The sequence below is a fragment of the Temnothorax curvispinosus genome, unplaced genomic scaffold (genome assembly GCF_003070985.1).
Source record: "Temnothorax curvispinosus isolate PA1 unplaced genomic scaffold, ASM307098v1 QBEX01006881.1, whole genome shotgun sequence".
In the NCBI taxonomy this organism is placed as follows: Eukaryota; Metazoa; Arthropoda; class Insecta; order Hymenoptera; family Formicidae; genus Temnothorax; species Temnothorax curvispinosus.
The window spans coordinates 146482-172664 of record NW_020216661.1 but is presented as its reverse complement, the minus strand read 5'-3'; the positions used below and the strand labels follow the sequence as shown (position 1 = coordinate 172664).

The window sequence follows — 26183 nt, the reverse complement described above, 5'->3', positions numbered from 1 at the left end:
TTGTTGTTAGAGTTAGAAATATATGCGCATGAGCACATCTGTATTCTTTCACCATGGATCAAACAACAACCGTCAGATTTATTCTCAAGCTACTGGACCGTTCGGACGTGTGTCCACGCTCTTCTGTAACGTGAGTGTGATAAACGTTGGGATGGTTTTGCCCTTTAACTTTGGCAGTCTTCCCTTTATTTCCGCGAGCTCCGGGAGTGTGTGAGCGAGTGCAAGTGTGACGCGGCGAGCGCAACAATATCATAGATCTATTATATAGGTAGTACTATCATACATTGTTAAATATTAAACGATAATATTTAAACCAATGTACCTTGAGTTAAATAACATTTTGTTATTTTTAACTATCATGTGTGTCGAAATTTATTATTTTAACACAAAGTAGTATTATTTTAACTTCATTATTTTAGTTAAATTAATATTGAATAGAAGTAGGGGCGATCTATAAAAATTGTTAAAAATGACTCAAATTGAGTATAATTTGACACTACAAAAATAGTGCATATAGATCATTCAATGTCCTTCCTAAAGAATAAAAAAGAATAAAGACACGTGATTCTCCGCTCCATGTCTGCTTTCACGAAGCGCGTTTGCGACGCGTGAGCTGCAGATGCGAGGTAAGTAGCGGATCTTGTTGGATGCGCGATCAGAAAAGTAAAAGTCTCGCCGGTGGAATCCGAGCGATCGCTAGAACGTTAATTACATATGAATGAGAACGCTCGTCGGACAGGTTTCGCGCCGAGTGGAAAAGCACCGATAATAGATTCGCGTAATTGATCGCGCGCATTCGAGCGCGTGCATTCACAATCCGCTCGTTATAAAACGATATTCATAGAACGGAGCCGTGACCGTTTGGCACGGTAGAAAAAGAAAAAAAAACATCGTCCGCTGGCGTACTGGATCCGATCCGATCGCCGGCGTGCTCGATCGAGCAAAGTGCACTCGCGACCGGCATTCGTGGACTTTGCGTTCTCCAATTAGGATGAACTTGACAAAGAAAATCTCTATCCGGTTTCCGTGCGCAATCCGCTTTTTGTTACACTGTTCGTTGCGGTTCGCGTGCATTATATGTTATCTTTTCACATAAGCCTACTTATGAATAACCGTATATCAATTAATAAATACTGTCACAATTTATCTTATACATTACTCGTCGATTTTCCCATTCAAGAGATTCAAAATTCAATTTTGCATCAAGTATCGAATTTAAACTGGAAATAAACGTAAAGCTACATCAAATACTTTTGTTGTATTGTTGTTGAAGATGTCGATTCGTAACATCTCTAACGTAATACCAACGATACACGATTAAACAAAGGTGTGAAACAAACCGCAAGGGTGGGACGAGCGCGTGCGTGAACACACCGTATTTTTTTATGCCGTATTTATTTTTAGATAAAGACTTTTATCTCTCGATGGTTCGATGAGAGGAATCGAGGCGGTCAACGGCCCTTCGCTGTTTATCCGCTTTGCAGGAACAGCCGCGGAGACGGGATCACGTATTGCATGCGTGGCAATATGCACGCACGAAGAGCAGACGTCTATCGATCGTAAGAAGCAGTGAGTCGATCGCGATCTAATCTCGCGCGTTCGTTGTCATTTCCAGGCGAACGGGAATGATCGACGCCGACGCCGTGCCGCCGCGCTGACTCGTAACTTAGCTTCGAACCCGGGAGCGGCTCGAATAATGAATCATGCATGAACGTGACGGCAAAATAATAGGAGTACGGCCGATCGGTCGCGAGAAAGAAGCGCAGCAAGCACGAACAAACAACACTCGCTTATTTAAGCGTGACAATTCGCTTTAACGTAAATTGATTTAAATACCGCTCGCTCGATTGAACGCGATTGCAGCGAGGCGGCAAACCGACGCGTTATTTGTTATTTTTCCGCACTTTTCACTCGTCTTCTCCTTTTCGAATTAACGTATACTTACGAATTTAACACCATGTGCTTTCAGCAAAGGCGCAAATGTAACGAGTGGTACACTGTTAGATATTAAAAGATAAAATTTAAACCAATATTTTGAGTTAAACAATATTTTGTTATTTTCAACTACCGTGTGTGTCCATGTGTAAAACTTATTATTTTAACACAAAACAGTATTACTTTTACTTTATTAATTGGTTTAGTTAAAGAGGTAGACAACTTTGACAAGCGAAAAAAATTGATTTTTTTTTTCAAGTTAAATATTTCAGAAACGAAAAATCTGAGTATTTTGAAACTTTGGCACATTATTTTATATTCTTTTATAATTATAAAAAAAAAAAATCGTTAAAGAGTATTAATAACAACAGGAGTTATTGGTAATGAAGGAAAGCAGTTCTTTCCGTTCAAGAATGGTTAAAAATGACTCAAATTGATACTATAATTTAATACTACGAATTTAACAATGTATTAATCATCCTTTTTACACTTCTGAATTCGTATTATTCGTATTATTTGGATTATTTTTACGAAATAACTCAAATTGGATATGTACAGACAGACGGCACGATAACTCGAAATAACAAAGTATTTATTCACGATTGGGGTATCACGAGGTATCGCTGCTTCTCTCTTTTTTTTTTTTTTCTATAAATACCGAACTGAACTGAACCGCCACGAGATTCGATAAGAATCAATTAAGTAATCCCTTTGTGATAATTCGACGTCGTATCGCGTGTCTTGTGACATTCACGATGTGAAGTAAGAATAACAAATCTGTTTCAGAAAAATTCTACCAGAATGACGTAAATCTTGTTGGTTTCTAGGCAAATATTTGCCGGGCGCAAACGACAAACGTCAAAACTCTGGAGCTTTTTTGCGAGTTCTGCCGCTTTAAATAGAATTCGCACGAAACAATAACCGTCTAAACTATTTCTCCAAACATCGAGAAGACGAGCGATAAACGAGTGATAATATATCGCGCGATCGCGCGATTATTAAGAGCACGGCTGTCAATAGGATTGTTACGTAATTTGACAAAAGCTGCATATTTTTTCAAAATTTGATTATTTGCACGCTTTGCTACTGAGACATCTAGAAATGAGGGAATATGTCTGTAAATAGTAAATGCAATATGTGAATTTATAACATTATAACAAAAGAAAAAAATGGAAATAAGTAGAGTTTAGAATTTTAAATATATTCTACCGATAAATGTACATCAGCTCTTTTGTTAGAGCAATGTCTGTTTAACCTACTTGCATGTTATTACGATATATATACAATCAGTTCTTCGGAATTTATGTTGAAATTTCAGGTCAGATTCGATAAGACGACTCATTGTCAGTGAAAGAACGACCAGGTACGAGCAGATTTATCAGTTGTTTTAGAGATTATCTTTACTACGCGATAATACGAGATAACGCGTATTTATGCTACGTGTAATTTAAATTTAATTTTAATTATTCGTCTATTTTTCCTGTCTGCTCGACAAATCGCGATTTTACGATAATATTTATAAGCCATTCTTCATTTCACGCCTCGCGCAGAAAAGAAATTAGACTTGGACGTTTATTTTTTGTCAGTCACGATGACGTAGAGTTCCCGTAATTATTTACACGCGAAAATTATATTTGAGGCTCTAAGAGATCTTTATCACGAGATCAACAAAAAAGGAAAACAAGGTCGAGTCTTTTGTCACGTTCCCGTCTTGGTATCCGCTGACGCGGAGGCTGATTTCGGCAAATATTTTTCGCTTTCGCGGCACCGACACCTGCTGGCTGATGCCGACGGCAACAACAGCAGTCGAGTGGAAATTCACTGATGCGCGCGTGCAATTTGCTATACGTCAATATCGGCCGGTTATTTGCGGACACGAAGTAATTGAACGCGGATACCCCTACATCGACGCCCGCAGTGCCCACTGCCCGCACCGCCGCGGCGTCGCGGGCTTGCCGTAGAGATTTGTACTGATGCCCGTACCGAATTAAATTGACACGCAGTCGTGAAACTTTGTCCGTTCTCGATACGATGTCCCCGAAGAGGACACTGTTCATCACAGATTTTTCAATCAATTCGGAATCGAACTTCTTGCTGTAAATACTAGGCGAGATACCCTTACCCCAATCCCCCCAGCGACCAAGGGATAATTTCGGGGGAGATTATATACCTACAACGAAGCCATTCTTTTCGTTATTAGTTTTAATCACTATAGTTTTAATCAGACTTACTAAAATATAAGATTCAAGGTTTTCGAAGTTTAATCTAACATCTTGTGTACATCAGATAATTGGACAGATAGAAATAGAAAAGATCTCGATCTATTATTTTCGATATGACGATGGGCATACGGCGATACGCGTCATTTTGTTCGTAAAGTAGTACAGTAGTTCTTTTAGCGGTGTGTCGCTAACAAGAGAGTGGGCTCTAAAATTGAGCAACGAAAAAATTGTTCTTCTCATCTCAGTTTATACATAATAAATTCGAGGAAATTATTTATCAATTGCGGACGGATAGTTGCATTTGTCAATAAGGCTATCGAGAGATCAGCACAATTTGCCACATCGTTGCAATTGACGAAAAAAGATTGGAAGTCGGAAGTCGAGAATAAAATAGGTATTTAAGTTTTGCATTAAGTTGTAAACGAATTGATTTGTTGACAAATAAGAATGAAAATTATTTCGTAAGAAATATAAATTATGATAATAAATAAAATGCACGAGAGACTACGAAACAGAGAAATTTAATCATCGAACGTACATCTCTCTAATATGCTTATCGACATGTATTAATCTGTTTATTCCGAGGGTTTATTTAGATTATTGTATAATATAAATGATATATTATTATTTTGGCGTTTTTCCCTTCGCTTGATTGTATATTATTATTCTCTACAAAAAACTATAACTATCGGTAACAAAACGAAAATCTGTGAGAGATTTACGAATTAATATACTTATATATAATATCTCGAGTTTATTAACTGCGCATTTGATAGATAATGAGTATAATTTATTTCTCTCTTTTGTGCTGACCAAATTAAACGTTTGCTTTATATCGCGCTACAGATAATATGAAGATGATTTTTGACTGAAAAATTAGACTACGACATTTCGCGCGAAAAGTTACAACACTCAGATAAAGCTTATAAATATAATATAAACAAAATTACAAAATTTAGTTTACAAATTGATAGCAATTTTCGAGAAATAAGTAAAAAAACTTGTTTATGTAGTAAATAAATCCGGGGTTTAGATTTGATTTTTATATATATAAAAAACGTATAGTGCAAAACATCCGAAAGACAGAAAACAAGAAGATAACATAGAGGAAAAAATTTTAGAAAGTCCTTAATAAAGAAGAGTTACATTTTTAACATCTTCTATGACTTGATAATAAATAAAATAAATGTCAAAAAACGATGTTCGTAACGACGAAAAATTCGGCGCTGAAATAACGCGATTAATTTGTATTACATTTAATCATTTAAATTCAAATAAAGTGCTCGTATTTGCGCTTTTAATAATACTGGCATTTGTTATCTCCTATAGAGCTAGACGCAAATGTTTTCGATCACCAAAATTATCTAATTGTCGAAAGCTATGCGCGAGTTTTATATCGCAGTCAGGATTTTAATTGGCTGTTCAGACAGAATACATAAGTATTGTCTTGTTGAGATGATTAATTGGGGATAATTGATACTTATTAAGCACCAAAAAAACACTAGGGAAAGTCGCCTGCTGTAGGACAATAAATATATTGTATACGGCAATTTTTTATAATATTTAATAATGTAAACTCAAAGAAAACATCTTCTGCGCGAGTAAATAATTACAGTATTTAGAACGGTTGATTTCGAAGAATTGAAAGAATGGTTTAGAAAAATTATTTAACAAATTTGCCATGATTTATAAATAAAATTATCATATTTCTTTTATATTAGAGATGCTTGCGCGCGCAATTACTTTCATATTAAACTTCAATTGTTATGAAACACAGAGAAAAGGAAGCAAACGGACTTTTCTTTTTTTTTCTACCATTAATCAGCGGATTGACGCGCGCGACGAAGGGACGCTGTTAATTAATCGTCCCGCGGCAATCATGTTAACGCGATGAGTAAACAATTCGATAAAAGAATAGAAATGGACGCTCGTGAACGTGACTCATTGCTAGGAATGGGATGGGGCCTCGTTACGGCAAAGCCGCCCACCGCGAGACAAATACGCCAAATGAAAGAGCGGAAAGCGAGCGCGTGTCTCTGAAATGTATTGTACGATATCTCAATATACCGGGTGTTACCGGAATGTTATCACAAGCCAACGTTTTTATTCGGATAATATAAGTAATCACTTGAATTCATTATCGATTCAGCGAAGGCGATTTTAATTCTCCGCTATTTTTCCTCCTGTTTCAAGCGCAGAAAACACCCAAACAGATCCAAACTCTATTTTTTTAAACATATGTAATCACTAATTTTTAAATTATACATTACAAAAATAAAGTCTCGAATTTTATATATCATGAATGATTAACCCTTTGTACTCCATTGTTATCGCTACGATAACATTCATAATATGCATCACTCCACCCAGCATCGCTACGGTGACATGTGTAATTAAAAAATAAAAATAAATAAATTCATAAACAATTTATAATTTTTTCTTTTCAAAATGAAATTTTTGATTTTCAAAAGTTTCACTGTAAAAATGTACCGGAGTTACTCGTTGATCGTATAAAAAAATGGTCGGTGTGTAAAAATAAAAATAAAATATCACAATTGTTTGATTTCATCATTTACTCCAAAGTCTTGTATATTTTTATACTTTAATATTTCGTGAAAATGAATGTTTACCGCGCAATTGGAATTTAATATTGCACCGCTTGTCTTCTCGATTTTATGCGTTCTTTTCACCTGTTGGGAATTATTGTGCGTAATTGAAAGGCCTTGAAGGACAACTCCAAAGATAACGTCAAATATTATAAAATTAATTTACCTGTTTAACCTAATTAAATTTTGTGATAAAAAAACGTTTCTCTTTTTCACAATTTTTTTAAATTTGAGATATATGTGCCTATTTCTGTTTTTTCTTCAGGAAATCTTTAGGCAATAGCTTAAGAGCGAAATAATCGAACGATAATCTATCAAATATCAATCAATAGTATACATCAGTAAATATTGTGATGGATTGTTGATGTAGCAATAAAAAATATTTACATATACATATATATATATATATATATATATATATATATGTATATGTATATATATGCAAAACGTTCTTTCCTTATTAAAACGTAATTACGCAAAGTGATAAAATTTGGTCAAATTATCTATCAAAGACCATGAGGTCAGGGCACCCCCACCTTCTGCATTTCAAGATCTTTATGTACATATATAAGCATCCAAATTAAAGGAAGAAAGTGCAAAAGCGAAACAAGTGCATTTGAAGTAAAGAGGAACAGCATCTAGAACGTATAAGACCGCATAACAGAGAATCTAAAAAACGGAGAGACGTTGACCCATAACGAAAATATAAATGTGAGTAAATAAATATATAGTGTAATAATATGTATAATAAGTATAACGGTATTTTACAAATAAGTAATTTCGAAAAGACCGTCGTTACTACTGCCGGAAAAAAAGAAAATTAAACCGTCGCTAATTTAATCCTTCGTGGTCACACTTATCTGCAGTTTCATGATGGTTACACCGGGATCAAAACGACCTTAGCGACTTTAATCGGCTGTCATATTTACAGTTTTCATTATTTTGACTTGAAAAAATTGACTGAACCTTCTTGAAATGTTGTAAAACCTGCCGTAACAATAATTTTATTAATAATTTAATATTAACATATTGAAAAAAATCGCAAAGTTAAAGTACATAAAAAAAGACTTTTAAATTATTGATATTTTTGGCTAAAAATTTATAACTGTACCCATAAGATGTGACACTTTTTGGAAAAAAATAGTACGGCAGTGTATGTTCCAAAAAAGGTATTTATTTTGCAATACAAAGTGGATAAGTTTCGAAAAAAGTGAACAAGCAATTCTCTCCGGGTCTAACGAACTGTCAGAAAGACTTGTAAGAAATGTCAATTTTCGGCACCATAAGGTTCGTTTCAAAGCTTGGAGTTAGTGTAATTCTGTTTTAAAAAATTGTTGGGGTCATGTTGACCACGAAGGGTTATGAATTATACTGGTTTTTCAAGTCGATTTCTACTTATTGTTACATGCGAGCAAAATTTAACTCATTGTCAGTCTTAAAATAGCCAGGAATGTTAAAAGATTAATTATCCGATTTCTGATGGAGAGATGGTTCTCAGACCGCGGTTCGCAGTTCGCATAGAATTACACCTAGTGATAAGACCTTTCTCCTCCTTTAAGATACAAAGACAAAGGAGTACTGAGAAGGTCGCGCTGGAGGTTCTTACCACTTGAGTATGAATAAGCGCGAAAAATCATCGTACAATTAGTTATTTTCCTGTGCTCATAACCTAATCTACCGACAGTCTTTATGCGAGCTAATATATCAAATTCTGACTTATACACTTAACTTCAACAAATCTTTAAAACAGGATCTTAACTATACAATTGTAAACAAGAAAATTAAAATCATATCAATTAATCATATCGTATCAACTAGATTTTAAACAAAAATTGTAAACATATTCTCCCTGAATAAAAGTAATTTTAATTTTAATTCTCAAAATTAATTTTACTCTAATATCCTTTAATTTCACAATTCAATTAACTGTCGCTGCCAAAGAGCATGACAACAGTAATTTCCTGATATTCTTGTCGCTGCCAAAGAGTGTGGCAACGGAAGATTTCCTTCCTTTACCTGTCGCTGCCAAGGAGTGTGTGTGTGTGTGTGTGTGTGTGTGTGTGTGTGTGTGTGTGTGTGTGTGTGTGTGTGTGTGTGTGTGTGTGCAATGTGTGTGTGTGTGTGTGTGTAGCAATAGGATTTCTTTTAATTCTCATTCCAATAAAACTCAAACTTTAATTCCATATAAATTAAACCCTTTGGATTTAATAGTAAATTTTCTAAATTTTAATTTAATAAACAAATCTGACCTCTTCGGACTGGATTAATCACGCAACCTGGTCCAAATCCCGGGTAAATAACTTAAATGTTTTGACCCAAAAACGGACGTGACATTATCCACGTTCTATCGATTCGCTGGTTATGCAAACGCAAATCGCCGCGGAAACGAATCCCGCGGTAGCCGAGGGGACGTTCTCTAACGAGGCGCTCCGTAACGGCGCGGGCGCGGGCGCCTCGAGAGAAAGGAGGGCCGCATTGTTTTCCAACCACCGGGTACGTAGCGGCACTAATTCGATTTTATTAGCGTGCGCGCTCACGCGACATGCCTCTCGCGTCGCGAGCACGTGAGTAACACGTGGTGCGAGCATGTGCATTTCGCGCGTTAAAGGGACGGGCCGGATGGGCGCTGCCGCGTTCCGCGCGAAACAGCCCGCGGATCTGACAGGCCAGAGCGAGGCCGGCGAGGCCGGTGAGGCGCGAGTAAACGAGCGCGAACAAGCACGTATATAACAATTTGCAAAACGTTTGTTGGCGCTTATTCGCGCTCGTTCGCTTGATCTAGATGTCCGGCTTCACGTGTCGCTCGTGGCGTACTTGCACGCGTGAAATCGAATACCTACGTATTGCTTGGACTCGTAAGTCTCTCGCGTAGTTTTGGCACAAGGAGACTAAACTAAAAGAGAAATCAATATAACGCTCGGTATACGTTCTTTCCCTTCGAACATCGATTATCTCTTCGAGGTTTCCGATCGTCGTCGTCGACGCGCGTTACATCGACGTTCTTTATTCAATATTTTTATCATACCAGATTTTTTATCAGATTTTACTGTCAAGGGGTGTCAAACAATCGGAAATAATAGACATTTTTTGAGTTGTCTTCAGTTGTATTTTTTCGATTCAAAGAAATTGTCACGCTATTGCTAAATTTTTATTGTACTATTTGTAGAAATGCTAAAAAAAATCGTAAACATTAATATCTCTAATTGTCGATGTTACCAAAAAGAATGAATATTAGAATAAAATTAGAATAAGAATTCGTACTAATCAATTCCAAATTACAGTAATTACAGTAATCGTAAATATTACTATCTCCAATTGTCGATGTACCAAAAAGAATGAATATAATAAAGAATTAGTACTGATCAATTCCAAACAGTAATTACAGCAATTAATTACTTCCACTTACCATTAAACATAAATGACCTATATTCAAAGTTTTATTTGTGCAAGCACAACGTCAAGGCTGTCGTCTCTCTTATCGCGACTCCGTGAGTCGGCACGCGTACGGCATTGTTATTATGTTTTATTTTGTACTGCAAAAGTAATCAGGCTGATTAAGCAATGTTCGAGCAAAGGCTCGATCCGGTCGTTGAACGATAGCGATTTTAAGTATTTTAACCGTCGAATTCATCGATTTTAACCACCGAATGTCGCGCGCGCTCGCACGAATGACAATGGTTACTTAATAAACGTCAAAAGTGCCACGTATACGTTGCAATGATTTTGGCCTGCATGAATGGATATATATAATTATTATCGAAATCTCCCACGCTTTACGCTCCGAGACTTGCATTGATAATAAACTCTTCAACAAACATGCGGTTATAGATTTATTTTTATTTATCTTATCTCTATATTTGTCCAGTTCTCAGCACATTTCCACGTATCAAATTTATAACATATTATCTACTATTATATGTATATTCATTAATTTAATATATACAATACATATATTTCTATATATTAAATTTTCATTTATCTAGATTATCAGGAATGATTTCAAAGAAATAAACTGAAAACAGTTTTATGCCCTATTTGTTTTTTTATTCTTTTGTTGCTCGATTTATTCTCGCCTCCAAACGAAGAATCAGTTATGGATTTCTCAACCTTTGATTACATTTATTTAATCATTGTTTATTGTTTTAAAACTCGACTTCAAAAATATGTTTGCGATTGTTACTTTTATTATGTCACTACGCTTAATTTTATAATGCTTTCAAACGCGATGTAACTTCTTGCTGATCCACTATAATTGGCGTATTTTACATAACATTTTTATATTGTTTATTATAATATTTCATTAATATTTTAAACTATTTTTGATTGTTAATTTAGTGTTTCATTGACCTGATCTCTGTTCCTCATCTTTTATTTTCTTCACTGCATTGTCTATGTACTCTATGTGGCTTCAACTTTTTTATTGTATTCATTTTTTAATTAATAGCTGAAAATTTTAATGAATAAAAATTTAGTGTAGATCAAAATGTTTCATGGTATTTATATTTAGTATTTAATAAATTATTTAATTTTATTTTAACATACATTGCTCATTTATTGGCCCTTGACCTTTTCACATTGTTTTAATACACACGAGCCCGATTCTTTTATTTCATTTTATCAGGAATGTTTTCTTGCAAAACCCTTTCTCGGTAAAAGAGATCATGTCTTTTCCATTTCGATACTCCTGTATTTTTTACTACTTTTCTTTTCTCTTTCGTTTTAGCGTTCAAGAAAGGAAGGAGAAGAAAATCGAAACTCTGAAAGAGAAAACAGGAAATAGAAAGAGGAAGAAGGAAAGAGGAAAGGGGAAAGAGGAAAGAGGAAAGAAAGAAAGTTCTGCGCAACGGCGAATGCGATAAGCCAGACGAATGACGTATACAAAGAGAGCCAATCAAAGACTTTGATCAACTGGTGTCGCTCGTTAGATCGGATTAAAACAACATCCAAAGCGTAACGTCGGCAGAACTGTAAGGTCAGCAGAACTGTGCAACGGTAACATAGCAATATCGCCAATAATTTTGGAATTTGGTCAACTTTTCAATGCGAATTCGACCAAGAGCGGTGTCGTCGTCAGTATTCGTCCTTCTTGCGCGTCACACGTTTCCTACCAAGATGTTCAAGGCTTGCTTCACAATGAAAAATACCAAGCCGCTACCTGTGTTGTACGATATTAAAGATCTGTTCCCGGTAAGTATAAAAACGAGGGGAGAAAAGAATAAAGAAAAAAGGACCAGACGTGATGTTAGCCCTATGTATAAAAAACCCGTTAGGTCTACATCTGTTTGTATAAAAATACATTTATATTGTAAAAGGACATTTTACACATTTGTTGAATGTAAAATGTTGTGGAAAAATGTATGTAAATGTCTGTTAAGTCCCTTTGATTAAATTATGTTTTTCCTTTTTTATCAAATTATGTAAAAATAATCTTTGAGACAATTGACATGGGCCTTATAGCGAGATCAAACAACAATGATCTTTGAAATTCATGATATATAAAATTCAAAGATCTATATTATATCTATTTTTTTAAGTTACATCCCAAAAGTTGTTGATGTCTAAAGAGATATAGGTCTTGAATCTATTCAGGTATATTTTCTGCGTTTGAAAAGTGCAGAAAATAATGGAGAAGCGTATAGAACGTAAATCAATCGTCTTCGCTGAATCAATAACTAATGAGCTTCATTGATGAATAATGATTCGGCTGATTAATTATTATCCGAGTAAAAACACTATATGTTGACGCACTATGTTGAAATGTGCGTATGCGTAGTTTAAATATGTCATGTTAGAGTGACTAAATTGCGCTAATTTATTTGATTAATTCTATCAATAATAATTTTATTTCATTAATAACAATAATTTAGTTGTGAAACATCGAACGGGAAAAAAATTCGATAAAAAACACAGTTTGAAATAAATTTAAAAAAAAATTATCTCATGTTCGTTGCACAATAATTATTGCGCCAAAAAAAATAAATTGCGTTCTTTCGAAATTATCCAGTCTTGATGTATACTTTGCCTGATATAACTTAATTATAACTGTTAATAGAAGGAAAGAGCATATTTGGTCAAATATTATCTTATAAAATTTCGTAAATCTTTAGATTAATTAACCCATCTCCAATGATTTTGACCTTGACATATGCTGTCATAAACTTATCATCCTGAGTAATATACAAAAGATTTTTGCTGTCGCTCGTTGTTCATTAAAAAATTATTAAATAAAATTTGCATCCAAAAAGTGAGATCCATCGGCATCAGGATCTTGACTCGGATATGAAACGAGGTCTGTAATTGTACGAGTTAAAGGTTAAAGTTGAAGTGTGGGTCAGTTAATCTAAATATTTGTCAAATTTTAATTGCATTTTTTCGAAATTATCTAGTCTTGATATAACTTTGCCTGATATAATTTAATTGAATTGTAGTAACGTAAACTGTAATTAAGCTGAATGACGAAAGAAGCATGTGTGCCTTTGGTATTATCATGTTAGAGTATATTTAGTCAGATCCTATCTATCTTATAAAATTTAAACTTAATTTATCATATCACAGAAGAAAAAATCGAGATAAGCAGCAATTGCGAATTGTGAATTGTGGTGTCCTCTGCAGATTATCTTTCGACACGATCTGCAGTAACATGTGTAGTCGATAAACTAGAAAATTTATTCACATCTATTTTTCCGTTTATTTTACCGTATTTTAATAAGAAGTTAATAATTCAATATCTATTATAAGTAACAAGATGTAACGCAAAAATGAAGACAAAAACAAGACGGGTTCCTTTAATTTTGACCTTTTAATTGTTTTATCGAAAATAAATATTGTAGTGCAGTTTGCAAAGTCTTGGCACGTAGATATACCTATATACATCTACTGCGTTCTCTTATGTAATTGTTGAAAAAACTTGCCAATTTTTTAAATTGGTCCACGTATGAGTATCAAATACGATATAAAAAGTAATTCAATTTAATTTGACGTATTACTTTCTTTCTTTACGAATAGATTCTTGATCTTTTGGCTAAATTTAATCGATATTATTGCAAAATAGTCCCGTATGTAGACAGCAAAGGAATATGTATATTTTTTCTCCTTTTATCATTATACATGTATATACATAGAGGAAAGTACCCGATTATGAGATACCATATCTATTATTTTGTGTGACTGCCGGAAGTCTATGGGCAGAATTGAAAAATATAGTAGGTCATTTTGAAGGGAATTTAATAAGCTTTAAGATGCTGAAATGTAAAATTTAATTTAAATATTAATTTTGCTGAAAATTAGAAAAATGTGAAAAATGAGCTTTCGGCAAAATCGCAAAAGTGTGCTCCTAATATGAGGGACCCCGGGAAATCGCTAATAAAGTGCAAAATACATCAGTATTACTATTAAAAACCTTTATTTAATGTTTCTCAAATACACATGTGATGCAGAAGCATATTTGCAACAATCGTAAACCCACTTGTACTCAATATTGTACCTAATCTCCCCCCTCCAGCCTTCCTTCTCAAATCAAGGTCAGCACAGTCTTATAAATTCGTATAAACCTTCCCTTAACGTTAATATATTTTCTCTTCTTTTATTACTATACAATAACTTTCATACTCCAGCAACCCAGGAGTACCCTGAGTATCTTCATGTTACGAGTACCACGCTTTGCGGTTTCACGATCACCAAATCTAATCTCTAAAATTGAGCAACTCAACATATTCCGTATTTTCCTATTAATACGACCTTACTCTATCGCTGCATGCAGAACTTATTGCCAAATATTTATTAATTATATAATAAACAAGGTTTAAATACTCATATCCATGACACTTGACAACATCCAATTTCACAATTTCTTTCTCTGCAACGACTACACGCACGATCAAACAATGAATTTTTCACTAAATAGGTTTTACCCCAAAGGCAATAAGTTCATGGTGGAACCAACAGATAGGGCCTATTAGTTTAGCAGAAACCTCGCATATTAGGAGCCTATCTCATAATAGGGGACTTTCCTCTATATATATAACACTAACATATATATATTATAATAATACATAAGGCGCCCCAGGTTTTTCCGTACAAACTTTAGTAGTATGTTTTATAAACAAAAATAAGAAAAAAATATATATTATATGATATATCTATATAATAATAATAATAATAATAATAATAATAATAATAATACGTTAAAGCATATAATCTGCAACGCGATTTTTCCCTCGAAATCTGTTTGTCTTCGAGTGCTTCTTTCAATCCAATGCGGAAAGTGGATCACGTGTCCGATCCCCATTCACGTGTCGCGGTTTTCCACGCGAATGCAATAAGCCAGACGAATGACGCATATAAGAGAGCCGATCAAAGGCTTCGATCAACTGGTGTCGCTCGTTAAATCGGATTAAAACAACGTCCCAAGCGTAACGTCGCTTTAAGGTCAGCAGAACTGCGCATCGCGACGCCACTCGTAGTCAGAACTTGTGCCGCGAACGATGGATTTCACCCACGTAAGAGTGCACCAGATACTCTCGTCGATTCGTGATGATAACGATTAATTGTAAGTCTTTCTTTTCTCTCAACTGGAGAAATTTCAAGTTGCAACGGTTCGTTCAGCATTTGACTACAGAATTTCTACCCCTACCAACGTCATGCTTGCTGAAACTAGAGAGAGTCCACTCAAGATAAGATTCGATTATTTTGTTTCGAACTTGAGTCAGTCGCAGGCTCTTCTATTTCTGAAAAATTCATTGTTCCCTGAAAACTACTCCTACCTTTAAACAGTTCACAACAGCACAGCTTAGGCATATATACGTTCCATTATTATGAATAATAGGATCTCTCTCCTACCGATTTACTGCTTCTTCAGTCACGAATCTCAAACGTTTACTCCTGATTTAATTATGTCACCTTCAGTCGCTTCCCGACTAAATTAAGCTATTCTATTTTTAAATTTCTATTCTCAAAATTCACAGATTATGTTATCACGGTTTATATATATATGCAAGAATGACAACGAGGCTCCTGTTGGTAGCGCCCTTTACTCGCCAAAGCTCTAGCTTAAGTTCAAATATAAATTATTTAGCAGAACGTCCATTTTCTCTGCTGAGGCATGGGTTCTCTATCAAACTATACTCCTAATAATCGATCTAAAGATAAGAGGCTCACGTAACAAAGTAGAATTTGAACATTGCTCAAGGATCTTTGCTCCTGGCCGTATCGACTTCAGCTTTTGATTCCATTACATATAGGAAGAAGAAGAAGACGATCTTGAGACCATTTGTCTCGAAATTGGCGATCGAGGATAACATCATCGTGAATAACGAAGAAAAGAAGAAAGAAGAGGACGCGTGATATATTAAAACCTGAAACATTGCGTTAAAATTATAATCTGACGTGGTTATAAATTTTTATTACGCATCAGTGATCGCTTTTCGCATTGGATACTAAATCGGTAGTGAAGTATACAATATTGCTGGACGAATCTGAAAGTTTCTGAACAATAAGATATGTCGTTCTAAAAAGTTCTAAAAAAGTGAACGAGTTTCATGTAATGTGTAAATGTAAATAAAATAAAAATTAAAAGAAATATCGCGCAATTTGAAGCTCGCTCTAATTACACACATTAAACATAATTAAATTCACCCTTCACAAATTAAAAAAAAAAAAATAATTACAACATGGAATGTGTAAATCTCGTAACATCGTCCAATGAGTCGTTGTCCCACACATCAAACGTGCTAAATAATTTCGAGCACGCAAAATGTGGAAAGTTGAAATCAAAATTTCATGTAAGTCTCCTCATATGATTCTTCGCTCAAAAGTATCGCAGATAACAGCGAATATAAAAAGTAACTTACTCAAATAAAAGTCAATTTGCATTAATATCATTTTACAGCATGATGATATAAATGAAAATGAGACATCACCTGATGCGGAAGGGAATTATTACGCCAACTGCGACACCTCGGTGTGGATGAGAAGCTGCGAGAAGGAAGTGATCGAGCCTCTACGATCGACCGAGATCACCGGCGCTATCCCCAAATGGCTGAAGGGCACCCTGCTGCGAAACGGCCCGGGCAATCTAAAAGTGGGCAATTACCGCTATCAGCATCTCTTCGACAGCTCTGCCTTGCTACACAGGTATATTTTTTACGCTACATCAAATAAAAAGTTGACAATTAAATCTTTCTATTGACACAAATAAATTGTGCAGATTCGGTATCGCGGACGGTGAGGTCACCTATCAGCGGCGATTCGTCCAAACTGAGGTGTACAAGAGAAACATGGCAGCTCAGAGGATAGTCTTCAACGAGTTCGGTACGAACGCGACGCCGGATCCCTGTCAGACTATATTCCACAGGTAAGTAAGAGTAAAAGAGAGAATGCGACGCGAATAGAAGTAATCTTGATTAAAACATGAAGGACCCCGCATGATTTATTTTATATAAAAAAAAGTTTTCGGTCAATTTGCTTGAATTGGCAATATATTGTATTCCTGTGTCTCTTCACAAATCGTGAAATAGTGAGAATCCGCGAAAACTGCGAAAAATCATACGTTGTCGTCAAAGTTTTTTAGTTCTGCATGGAAACATTCCGATTTTTTGCAAGTTCTCTATAAAATTATTTTTCAATGATTTTTCAGAGTGGCCACAGTGTTTAATCCGAACAAAACACTATCCGACAATTCCATGATTTCGGTGTACCCGTTCGGTGACGAATATTACACGTTCACGGAAGCGCCGGTGATGCACAGGATCGATCCGAAGAATTTAGAGACGATAAACAGGGTAAATGTTCTTGTCACATATCTTTTGCTTTAAACTTAAATGATCAACTTCAGCTTCTAGTATCAGCTTTAATTTTTAATATCAGTTTGCGGCATTCATAATAAATTCTAATAGCAAAAACTATTTTAGGTAAATGTGTCCGAGCACGTTAACATCGTAAATCACACCTCACATCCTCACGTTATGACCGACGGTACGGTTTATAATGTAGGACTAAGCGTAACGCCGACGGGGCCTCGATACAACGTCGTACGCTTCTCTCCTAGTAGCGCGACTGCTGGTAAGACATTCTTTTTTGTAATATAATATAAAGAGAAATTTTTGAAAGAAGAAACTGGGATGTTTACTGCATCAATGGCCAAGAAATTAATTTTAGATATTGAAATACTTAAATTATAATTTTAAGTAGTAAAATTTATGTTTATAATATTTTAAATTAAATAATTAAGTCTTTGGTAAAGTCGAGTGTGATTATCTCAGATAATTCTGGAAAAGAAAAGGAACGCTCCATGTTCGATCAAGCGACGATCGTGACCAGTGTGCCGAGCAGGTGGATGCTGAATCCATCATACATGCACACCTTCGGCATCACCGAGAATTTCTTCATCATTGTGGAACAACCACTGTCGATCTCTTTTGTCAAGATGACGATGAGCCACTTCAAACAAGAACCAATGATCAATTCCTTTAAGTGGCACGATAACGAAAGCGTACGTATTTATTGGAAGAATTAAATCGTTAAGCAAGTTAAATCGTCATTACCAAATTAAGGCTGATGTTCCCGTTACTATTATAGACTCTCATCCACGTGATCTCGAGGGAGACGGGCCAACTGGTGAAGACGTTCGTCGCGGAAACGTTTTTCTACCTACACATTATCAATCAGTTCGAGACTCACGACAAGGAGTACGTCGTTCTAGACGTGTGCTGTTATCGTAACCCGAAGATGTTAGAGTACATGTACATCGACGCGATGAAAGTAAGATATTCGTGAGATCGAGACGCGCAGCGAGAGTGCAATGATGCTTTTATTCTTAACGGATATTTATATTAACGCAGAGTATGCATGGAAACCCCGATTTCTCGAAGCTGTTCCGCGCCAGACCGCTTCGTTTCGTACTTCCGATGAAGAAACCGAGCTCAGACACGCTACCGGAACACAATCTCATCGCGACTAAAACGGTGTATCAGAGCATGGAGGTGTCACAGAGTGTCAACGGCGAGTCTGTCGATCGTAGGCCGAGCTATGACATCAACAGTAATGCGGACGAAATTGCGTACGACAGCAGAGCTAAGTACTGGCAAAAAAAGCACAAAAACGCTCTGCTGAGGAAACCGACCGCTCACCGACTTCACGACGGCAGGATTTTCGTGAAGCCAGAGCTTCTCTGCGATGTCGGTTGCGAGACTCCGCGGATAAACACGGATTTACATCTCGGCAAAGAGTATCGGTACTTCTACGCGATCTCCTGCGATATGGACCTGGAAAATCCTGGAACGGTAAGTGCATTCCACGAGCTTCTAAAGTAAAGTATATACCGCGCGTATTCGATTAAAGAGCTGCGAGTCTGTGCCCTTGTTACATAATTTAATGCGACGAGATGTCTCAAAGACATTTCACTCTGTAAAAATAAAATTAAATTTTATTCGCAGCTTATCAAAGTCGACACCGTCCGAAAAACCAAGAAATTATGGCAGGAAAATGGTATTTACCCAAGCGAACCAATTTTCGTGCCGAATCCCAATGGAAAGGTATCAACTGAATATGCCGCGAGTATTTGCTCGAAAAAATAAGAGAGGAGCCAACTTACTTTTCTTTTGCTCTTTTTCTGTTTAGAACGAGGACGACGGGGTGGTTGTGAGCTCGCTCGTCTGGGCGGAGAAGGAGACTCAAGTCGGTTTGTTGATCTTGGACGCTGTAACATTTACGGAAATCGCGAGGGCTACCTTCAACACACCGGGACCAGTTCCTAAATGTCTGCACGGTTGGTTCAGTCTGGACAAGTAACCGAATGCGAAAGAGACTGTCAATCAAACAGTATATCATTAAATTAAGCGAAAGAAAGACTCATTTGAGCTCTTTCGAGGATTTAAAGTATTAAGGACTTAAAGTTTAAATTCATCATGACGTTATAAAAGGCGTTACGATGCAGAAAATTATTTTTATCGCGAAGAAATTTTTCCTTTCCTGCTCCTCCCATCTCTTTTAAAATAAATTAAACATAAACATAAATATAAATTAAATATAAATATAAATATAAGTATAAATATGCTGATTATATATACATCTTCATCTATCAACTCTTCAATCTACCGGTTACCGAGCCGATAGCGAATCTTGAATCACATTTTCACTATCTTGATGGATCGAACACAATCTTTCATTAATTTTCTCCATTTTCTTCATATTCTCTTTGTGAATGCGCTGATAATTATATTGTCAAACACACGAATGTAATAAATTATTTAATGTCTTTCCACGATGCACAATTATTTACAATCGGCGGACAGCATCATCTTATACGATGCAATAATACGCGGCGTAATAAATGTATGTACAATCTAACGAGATGAGAATCTAGTCGAATGGAATGTAAAATGTAAAATATCTTAAATATCGTTAAAAATTTTCGCGGTCCTTCGAGTGGCGATATATGAAAATGACGTTAAAGCCATTCTCTGGACTGTAGCAATAACAATTAATACAAAGTTCGGTGTAGACAACATCGTCTCAATTGCACTATGAGAAACTATCGGAATAGTAACTGTGATATACATAATCTTATGCCTGTAACATCCTAATTAACCTAGTAGTAAATTAGAAGAAAACACTCTTCATTCTGATACATCCGAAATGCGACTTTCGTTAAAATATAATTCTCGCGATAGATGTTCGTCAACGGGATTTTTAATGACACAAGCGAAAGCCGCACTCGATTTTCAAGTCAAATAATTTCTAAACGTATTCTATATATGGAAATAAACGCAAACTAGAATTGTTCTTAGAAGAAATCCAATGTGCAACCGAGGCATCTTTCTCGCCCCGCTTCTAAATTAAGTATCGTATAGAGAATGGAAGAGAATTGCTAAGTTCAATCTACAACGCGGTGATTTTCTCGCGTACTTGATTTGACAATAATTAAAAATTATATTAATAAATAATAGTCTGGCACAACCATGGTCAGATACTTACTAGCTAGAGGAGCGTCGATGTAGGAGTCACAAATGATCTCGTACGTGGAATTATCATTAGGTCGAATTGTGCACGCGTTTCATCACACGAGGGAAGCGCAGCGTCGGCGTCGGCGTCGCCGTCGCCGTTGCTGCTTTTGGCACTACAAATCACTTTCGCTCCGTCGAGAGACCCGTTCAGCCGTTTAAAAAACTTACTTTGTCGCTTGTGACAGTAACGATATTATAGACTCGCGATTCATAGCGTATTTCGTAAGCGCGTACTCTCGGCTCGACCAAGATTCACAGTCTGGTTCCGGTCCAGACCTCGCGCGTCCATTCTCGTGCATCATGCAAACGTGTAAAAACACGCGCATTATCCTAATTAAAATATACAACGGGAAAACATACGTTCTCTCCTCGATGTTTCTCGATAAAACGATTTCCACGTAAAACATCTGTCGAGAAACGAATCTCATCTCTGTACGAATCCATCTATCTATCTATCCGGTAAAAATAATCTTCGCGCACGAACGCGACCGACGCGGACGGTCGTGTCACTTAATATCGTACGACATTATACGTTAAAAAAGAATAGGAAATTCCGAAACGGAGTCGCATCGCTTAATACTATCTCGCGCACTCGTGTCTTTCCTCGAGACTTTCGTTATTAGTGTTATTACGCTCACCTTAGGCTTAAGTACGAGAGAAGTGTTTGAGAGAGTGTCGTTACGCGTTAAACTAGATCTACACATCTATCGTACCGCTTCAAATTGAGTCAACTCATACGATGAGCTGTTACGACGAGCGTTACGATCGCTTACGATGAACTTTACACGATAGACGTAGTTCGGGCTTTACTCGCGCATAACGGCTAACGCATAGTCGCTTTCGAATCGCGCGAATGACCAGGAAGGGAAAGAAGGAGGAAAGGAAAGTATTAGATAAAACACGGCTCTCTCGCATTATTCGGGCCGCGTCACGCGACAACGGCAACGCGGCTATCACAATATAAGCTTTCGCTCGTCTCGACACGGCATAGCCTTCAGATTTTGTCCGTTTTCTCGCAGTCCACCTCGCAGGAACCTATAGAATTTATCGCGTTGATGTTCTTGTTGCTCTCTATGTCCGTCTCGCTTCTCGCCAGGCTCGAGATCGACTCGGCGATGTGCGACTCGAGATGCATTGGCAGGATACCGGCGTTCGCATCCTCGATAGCTTTCCTCAACTGCAAAATAAAATCCATTTGAAATTTTATGAATTAAGTGACCTTTTATAATTTTTATTCCCAGTCAAGGCATATATCTGTCTGTCAATTTTCAATTGGGCGATCTTGACTGGAGAACATTGTATCATCGTGCACCGTACCTCCTTCAGTGCGACAACTCCGACCAACCTGCCGATGGCCGTTACGTAAGCGTGATTCACGCCGACCATGCTGAAGAGACTGTGAACCTTCAGCAGGGACGTTCTTTCGACCAGCTGAAAAGGAGCCGGGTCGATGTGGCACCTCGAAAAATCTACCTCGAGTGCCATCTCGCTCTCTTCCCACCGTTTTTGATCTTCGGCCGACATGTCTATCACTCTCTCTCGAGGCTGATTAACACGTACAAACGTTATTGATATATTGCATTTAGAGGAAACGACGATGTTTGCTCACCAATTGTACTTTCTTCGATGTCGCCGGACTCGGGGCCAGCATGGGCGTGTGGGACTGCACATTGATGGCATCCTGACTCTCCCTGGTACCCAACTCCGGATCGGGATCCACGTCTTGCAATGTGGCGGATTTGCGAAAGATTGCCTCGAACGCCAAACGAATTCTGCAACGAGCACTTTTACATTAATAATTATTTTCCATTTTAATGTTTTAAATTTGATTGTATATCGTACATCTGGAGAGCGTATTTCTTGTTTTCATTATTTTCCATGTTCTATTTTATATTATTTAATAATTTCACTAATACACTTATTAAAAATACGTTTTAAAACGCTTGAAAAAAATGAAAACAAAAGGGTTTAGTGATATATATGTTTTCTTGTAAAACATATTGAGATAAAATAGATAAATGTACACCGTATATATTTTTCTATGTAAAAAAAACTGTTATACTATAGAGAGAATAAACCCGACTCGCCTGCTTTCCGCGCCTGTAACTGTCGTATAGGGCGTCACCGCCGGGCTAACTAACGGGCTGAATCCCTTAAGAGTGAAAGAATTGGTCTTCTTCAAAATCGACTTCTTCGGTTGCGATCCGAACACCGGTGAATGGTACGTGTGCTGAAACATAAGAAGAATAATACGTTAATCTGTGCGAGTCGAGCAACGAAGAGGAACAACCACGATTGACGTCAAAGTCAATCCGCATGAACTCACATGATCATTGCCATTGTTTGGCGACATCGTTAGATCATTAACACTCTGCCGTTGCATCTTGAGAATGTCTGGTGCCGGGATAACCTCGAATCTCGAAGGCCTCCTCGTCCTCTCCTGTTCTCGCAGCTGTCGTTCTATTTCTTCGCGCGCTCTCTCCGCCTCCTTGTGCCATTTTTGCGCGACCTGGAACGTCGACGATAATTTACAGAAGTGAAGAATAAAATCGTCTAAGGTGTTGAAAATCTCATTTCACCTGTAACCTTCTCTCGCGACCGATATGCTTCTCGATAAGTTTGATTAACGCCAATCTCTGGATCGATCCAAGCAGAATCATGGAGTCCGGATTATCCACCAGCGGAAATCCACGTAGCTTGCGATTCTCCTTCAGTATTTCTTTCAGCTTTTGATAGCTGATGCCGTGCCATATGTACTTTACGTCGCGGACCATGAAATCCTCCACGTAAACATTGTACATTCCTACAGTAATTAGTTTCTTTTTATCACGTACCCTGTTTTCGATGTAAAATCCGCAACGTAGCCGCAAAATTACGACTGTATAATTACCTTCCCATTTATTCCGAACGAAATGCTTTGCGGAGCAACAATATAAGCGTACAATATTAATTCGATTAATTAAAGAGAAAATAAGTCGGGTTAAAGAAGATGTACCTGAACTCGATGGAAGCAGATCGGGCAAGTAAGGCAATTTCTTGATCAGGATGATGCTGTCGTATATACTAGGCTGCAGAAGCGCGGCGATGGCGTTGCTGATCAGCACCGCTATCATTATGGGCACGATGTGTGTGATCTGACCGGTCATCTCGAAAATGATGACACTGACGGATATCGTGTGCGTCACCGCACCGGAGAATGCGGCCGCGCCCACCGTGGCGTATCCACCTAAATGAGGCAATTTTACGACATGAGTCTAATTCTATCCTCAATTTTACGTCTCCTCAAACTCAACTAAAATTGCACAACATAAATATTAACCCAACGATTCCATAATTCATTTAGATGCTATTTTCATCATGGCCGACACATTTCAGAAATATGAGAAACATCTTTATCGATTATTCGCAATGAACTATATAATAAAATGACTTTATTTAAGCAAGTTTTCTTCATTTAACGCAATATAGTCTCATTTCAAGATTTTCACATTAAAACTAAAGATATTTTCAAATAAAAAATTCTCTTTTTCTATGTAGCCAGTTGTATGTATATTCAATTAAAGACCTGGTATTATTGGTGTAATTACTCCGCCATAACGCACGCCAGTGGGAAACCAGAGAGCCATAGCTTCACCGACTGCTCTACCCAGCGCAGCACCGATCTTGAATACGGGAATAAAAATTCCAGATGGTACCGGCACCGTCGAACTAATGATGGAAAAGATGAACTGAAACCAAAGCCCGTTTCCCTTGTTCTTATTGTGTAATTATATTTAAAAATAATCACGATCAAGCAATCGTGTGAAAAAGAAATCATCTTCTTACGGTAACTAAAACGAAACTAAGGAGTCCGCTGAAAACGTCGGTGTACGTCGTTGACCAGTGCTTCACGACACTCATCTCCTCGACGCTGAGATTCTCCTTCGTCCAAGTGAAGTTAGTGAAGAGACCGTGAACTTGATCGTGCGTGTTCAGATCGCCTGCCATGAATTGACCGAGCCCAAGGGGAAACGACACGGACGAGACTAGCAGGGACACGATGCCGGGATACAGAAAACGACTGAAATTAACAGCAGTCGTTTCTCGATCACAACCCCATGGAGAAGACATTTGCATTGCAATTATCAGAAAACAAATCTGATACATAATTTCGAGTGACTTACTTCTTCTGTAGAAAACTATTCATGCTCTTGTTCTTCCGCATGAAGATAACGTATTGCCTGTGCAGCCAGACGTAGAAGGCGCCCAACAACCCGCTGCCGACGCCGATCAGGGCGAAGACAAAGAGTTCCTGCGGATCGAAGGGGAATTCCATGGTGAAGCTGGTGGCGAACATCGCCGTGATGGTCTCCTCGCGCTGGAACCAGATCGCCAGCAGACGGAACATCGTGGCGCCGCAGACCGCGGTGAAGAAACCGCGCCAATAGTTCCTGACCGCGAAGTACACCGTGGTAACTTCGATGCTGAAGAGAACGCCGCCGATCGGAGCCGCGAAGCAGGAGGCGACGCCCACCGCGCAGGCTGCGGCCAGCATCTCGCAGTTCCTACTCTCGTTCTCGTAAATGCCCTGGAAGCTCGTGACCAATTTGGAAAGCAGCGTTGCGACGATGCTGGCGATGTGCACGAACGGACCTTCCTTGCCAAGCGGCAGCCCCGAGCCCAAGGTCGCCGTTAAGCCGATCACCTTTGACATATCACGATCTTTATTGCCCCTGTCTCTATTTCGTGAGATTACGACGCGTTTCTTTTAAGATCCTTAAGGAAAGTTGTATAATCCAACTTTGATTCGCGCACGCACGCGCTCGATCTTAAAATTAATTTTCTCAAGCTTTAATTTAACGGGTGGATTAAGTTTCTCCGAGCGTGATTAGCTAACCTTGGCAACCAAGGTACGGAAGGTCAGATATTCCTTCAACGCCACGCCGCGTAGAATGGTCTTCATTTCCGGAATGCCGGAGCCTATACTTTGCGGTGCTACGATATGAACGAAGCCCGCGCTGAAGAGAATGAGGCACACCGGCAGAGACACCCAGGCCAGGTACTTGAAGGCCGGATGCGACGTAAGGTCCTGATAGAGCCATATCCTGGCTGGTGAAACGAGATCATCGTTAATGTGCCATATCAAAGACTTGGCGTTATCTTTTAATATTTTTGCAAAAATCTTTTTTAACTGGCTATCGACACACTAATCATTCGCAATTATCACAAATTAGAATTTTACAACCATAATTTGTAATTTGCCACACATCAGAGATTCGCAACTTTTTATCTTTCACGAGAATATATAAATAATAAAATAATGTTTTAATATTTTACAATATTTAACATATACTTTATATATAAATATTTTATAATTTTTTTATCAAAAAATTTGGTAAATATTCTCACTTAACAAATGTAAAAATTATTTGACATTTCGC

The 26183-nt window shown here is 37.4% G+C and overlaps 2 protein-coding genes across 10 annotated transcripts in view; one reads left to right on the top strand and one right to left on the bottom strand.

The window, feature by feature from the left end:
- The first annotated feature begins 11536 nt into the window (after positions 1-11536).
- Positions 11537-20019, top strand: LOC112456477 (carotenoid isomerooxygenase). 3 transcript variants are annotated; one of them, XM_025019038.1, is made up of 11 exons: positions 13901-15311; positions 16003-16542; positions 16650-16894; positions 16968-17114; positions 17397-17541; positions 17671-17821; positions 18022-18251; positions 18338-18520; positions 18601-19041; positions 19195-19293; positions 19379-20019. In XM_025019038.1, exons 2-11 carry the CDS (start codon positions 16432-16434, stop codon positions 19547-19549), a joined length of 1923 nt encoding a protein of 640 aa, XP_024874806.1. In that variant the 5' UTR covers positions 13901-15311; positions 16003-16431; the 3' UTR covers positions 19550-20019. The 3 variants fall into 3 exon arrangements, with proteins under 3 accessions (XP_024874805.1, XP_024874806.1, XP_024874807.1); XM_025019037.1 differs by lacking the exons at positions 13901-15311; positions 16003-16542 and adding an exon at positions 11537-11950; XM_025019039.1 differs by lacking the exon at positions 16003-16542.
- The window catches only part of LOC112456476 (chloride channel protein 2), a 32406-nt gene continuing 26215 nt past the window's right edge, over positions 19993-26183 (bottom strand). For all 7 annotated transcript variants that reach the window (XM_025019031.1, XM_025019032.1, XM_025019033.1 and 4 more), the window contains 11 exons: positions 25640-25851; positions 24927-25447; positions 24589-24823; positions 24329-24491; positions 23759-23989; positions 23343-23566; positions 23090-23272; positions 22851-22993; positions 22373-22535; positions 22081-22308; positions 19993-21940 (listed from right to left, as the gene is read on the bottom strand). In XM_025019031.1, the coding sequence (XP_024874799.1) occupies positions 21758-21940; positions 22081-22308; positions 22373-22535; positions 22851-22993; positions 23090-23272; positions 23343-23566; positions 23759-23989; positions 24329-24491; positions 24589-24823; positions 24927-25447; positions 25640-25851 (2486 nt within the window). In that variant the 3' untranslated portion in view covers positions 19993-21757. The remainder of the gene's footprint in view (positions 21941-22080; positions 22309-22372; positions 22536-22850; positions 22994-23089; positions 23273-23342; positions 23567-23758; positions 23990-24328; positions 24492-24588; positions 24824-24926; positions 25448-25639; positions 25852-26183) is intronic.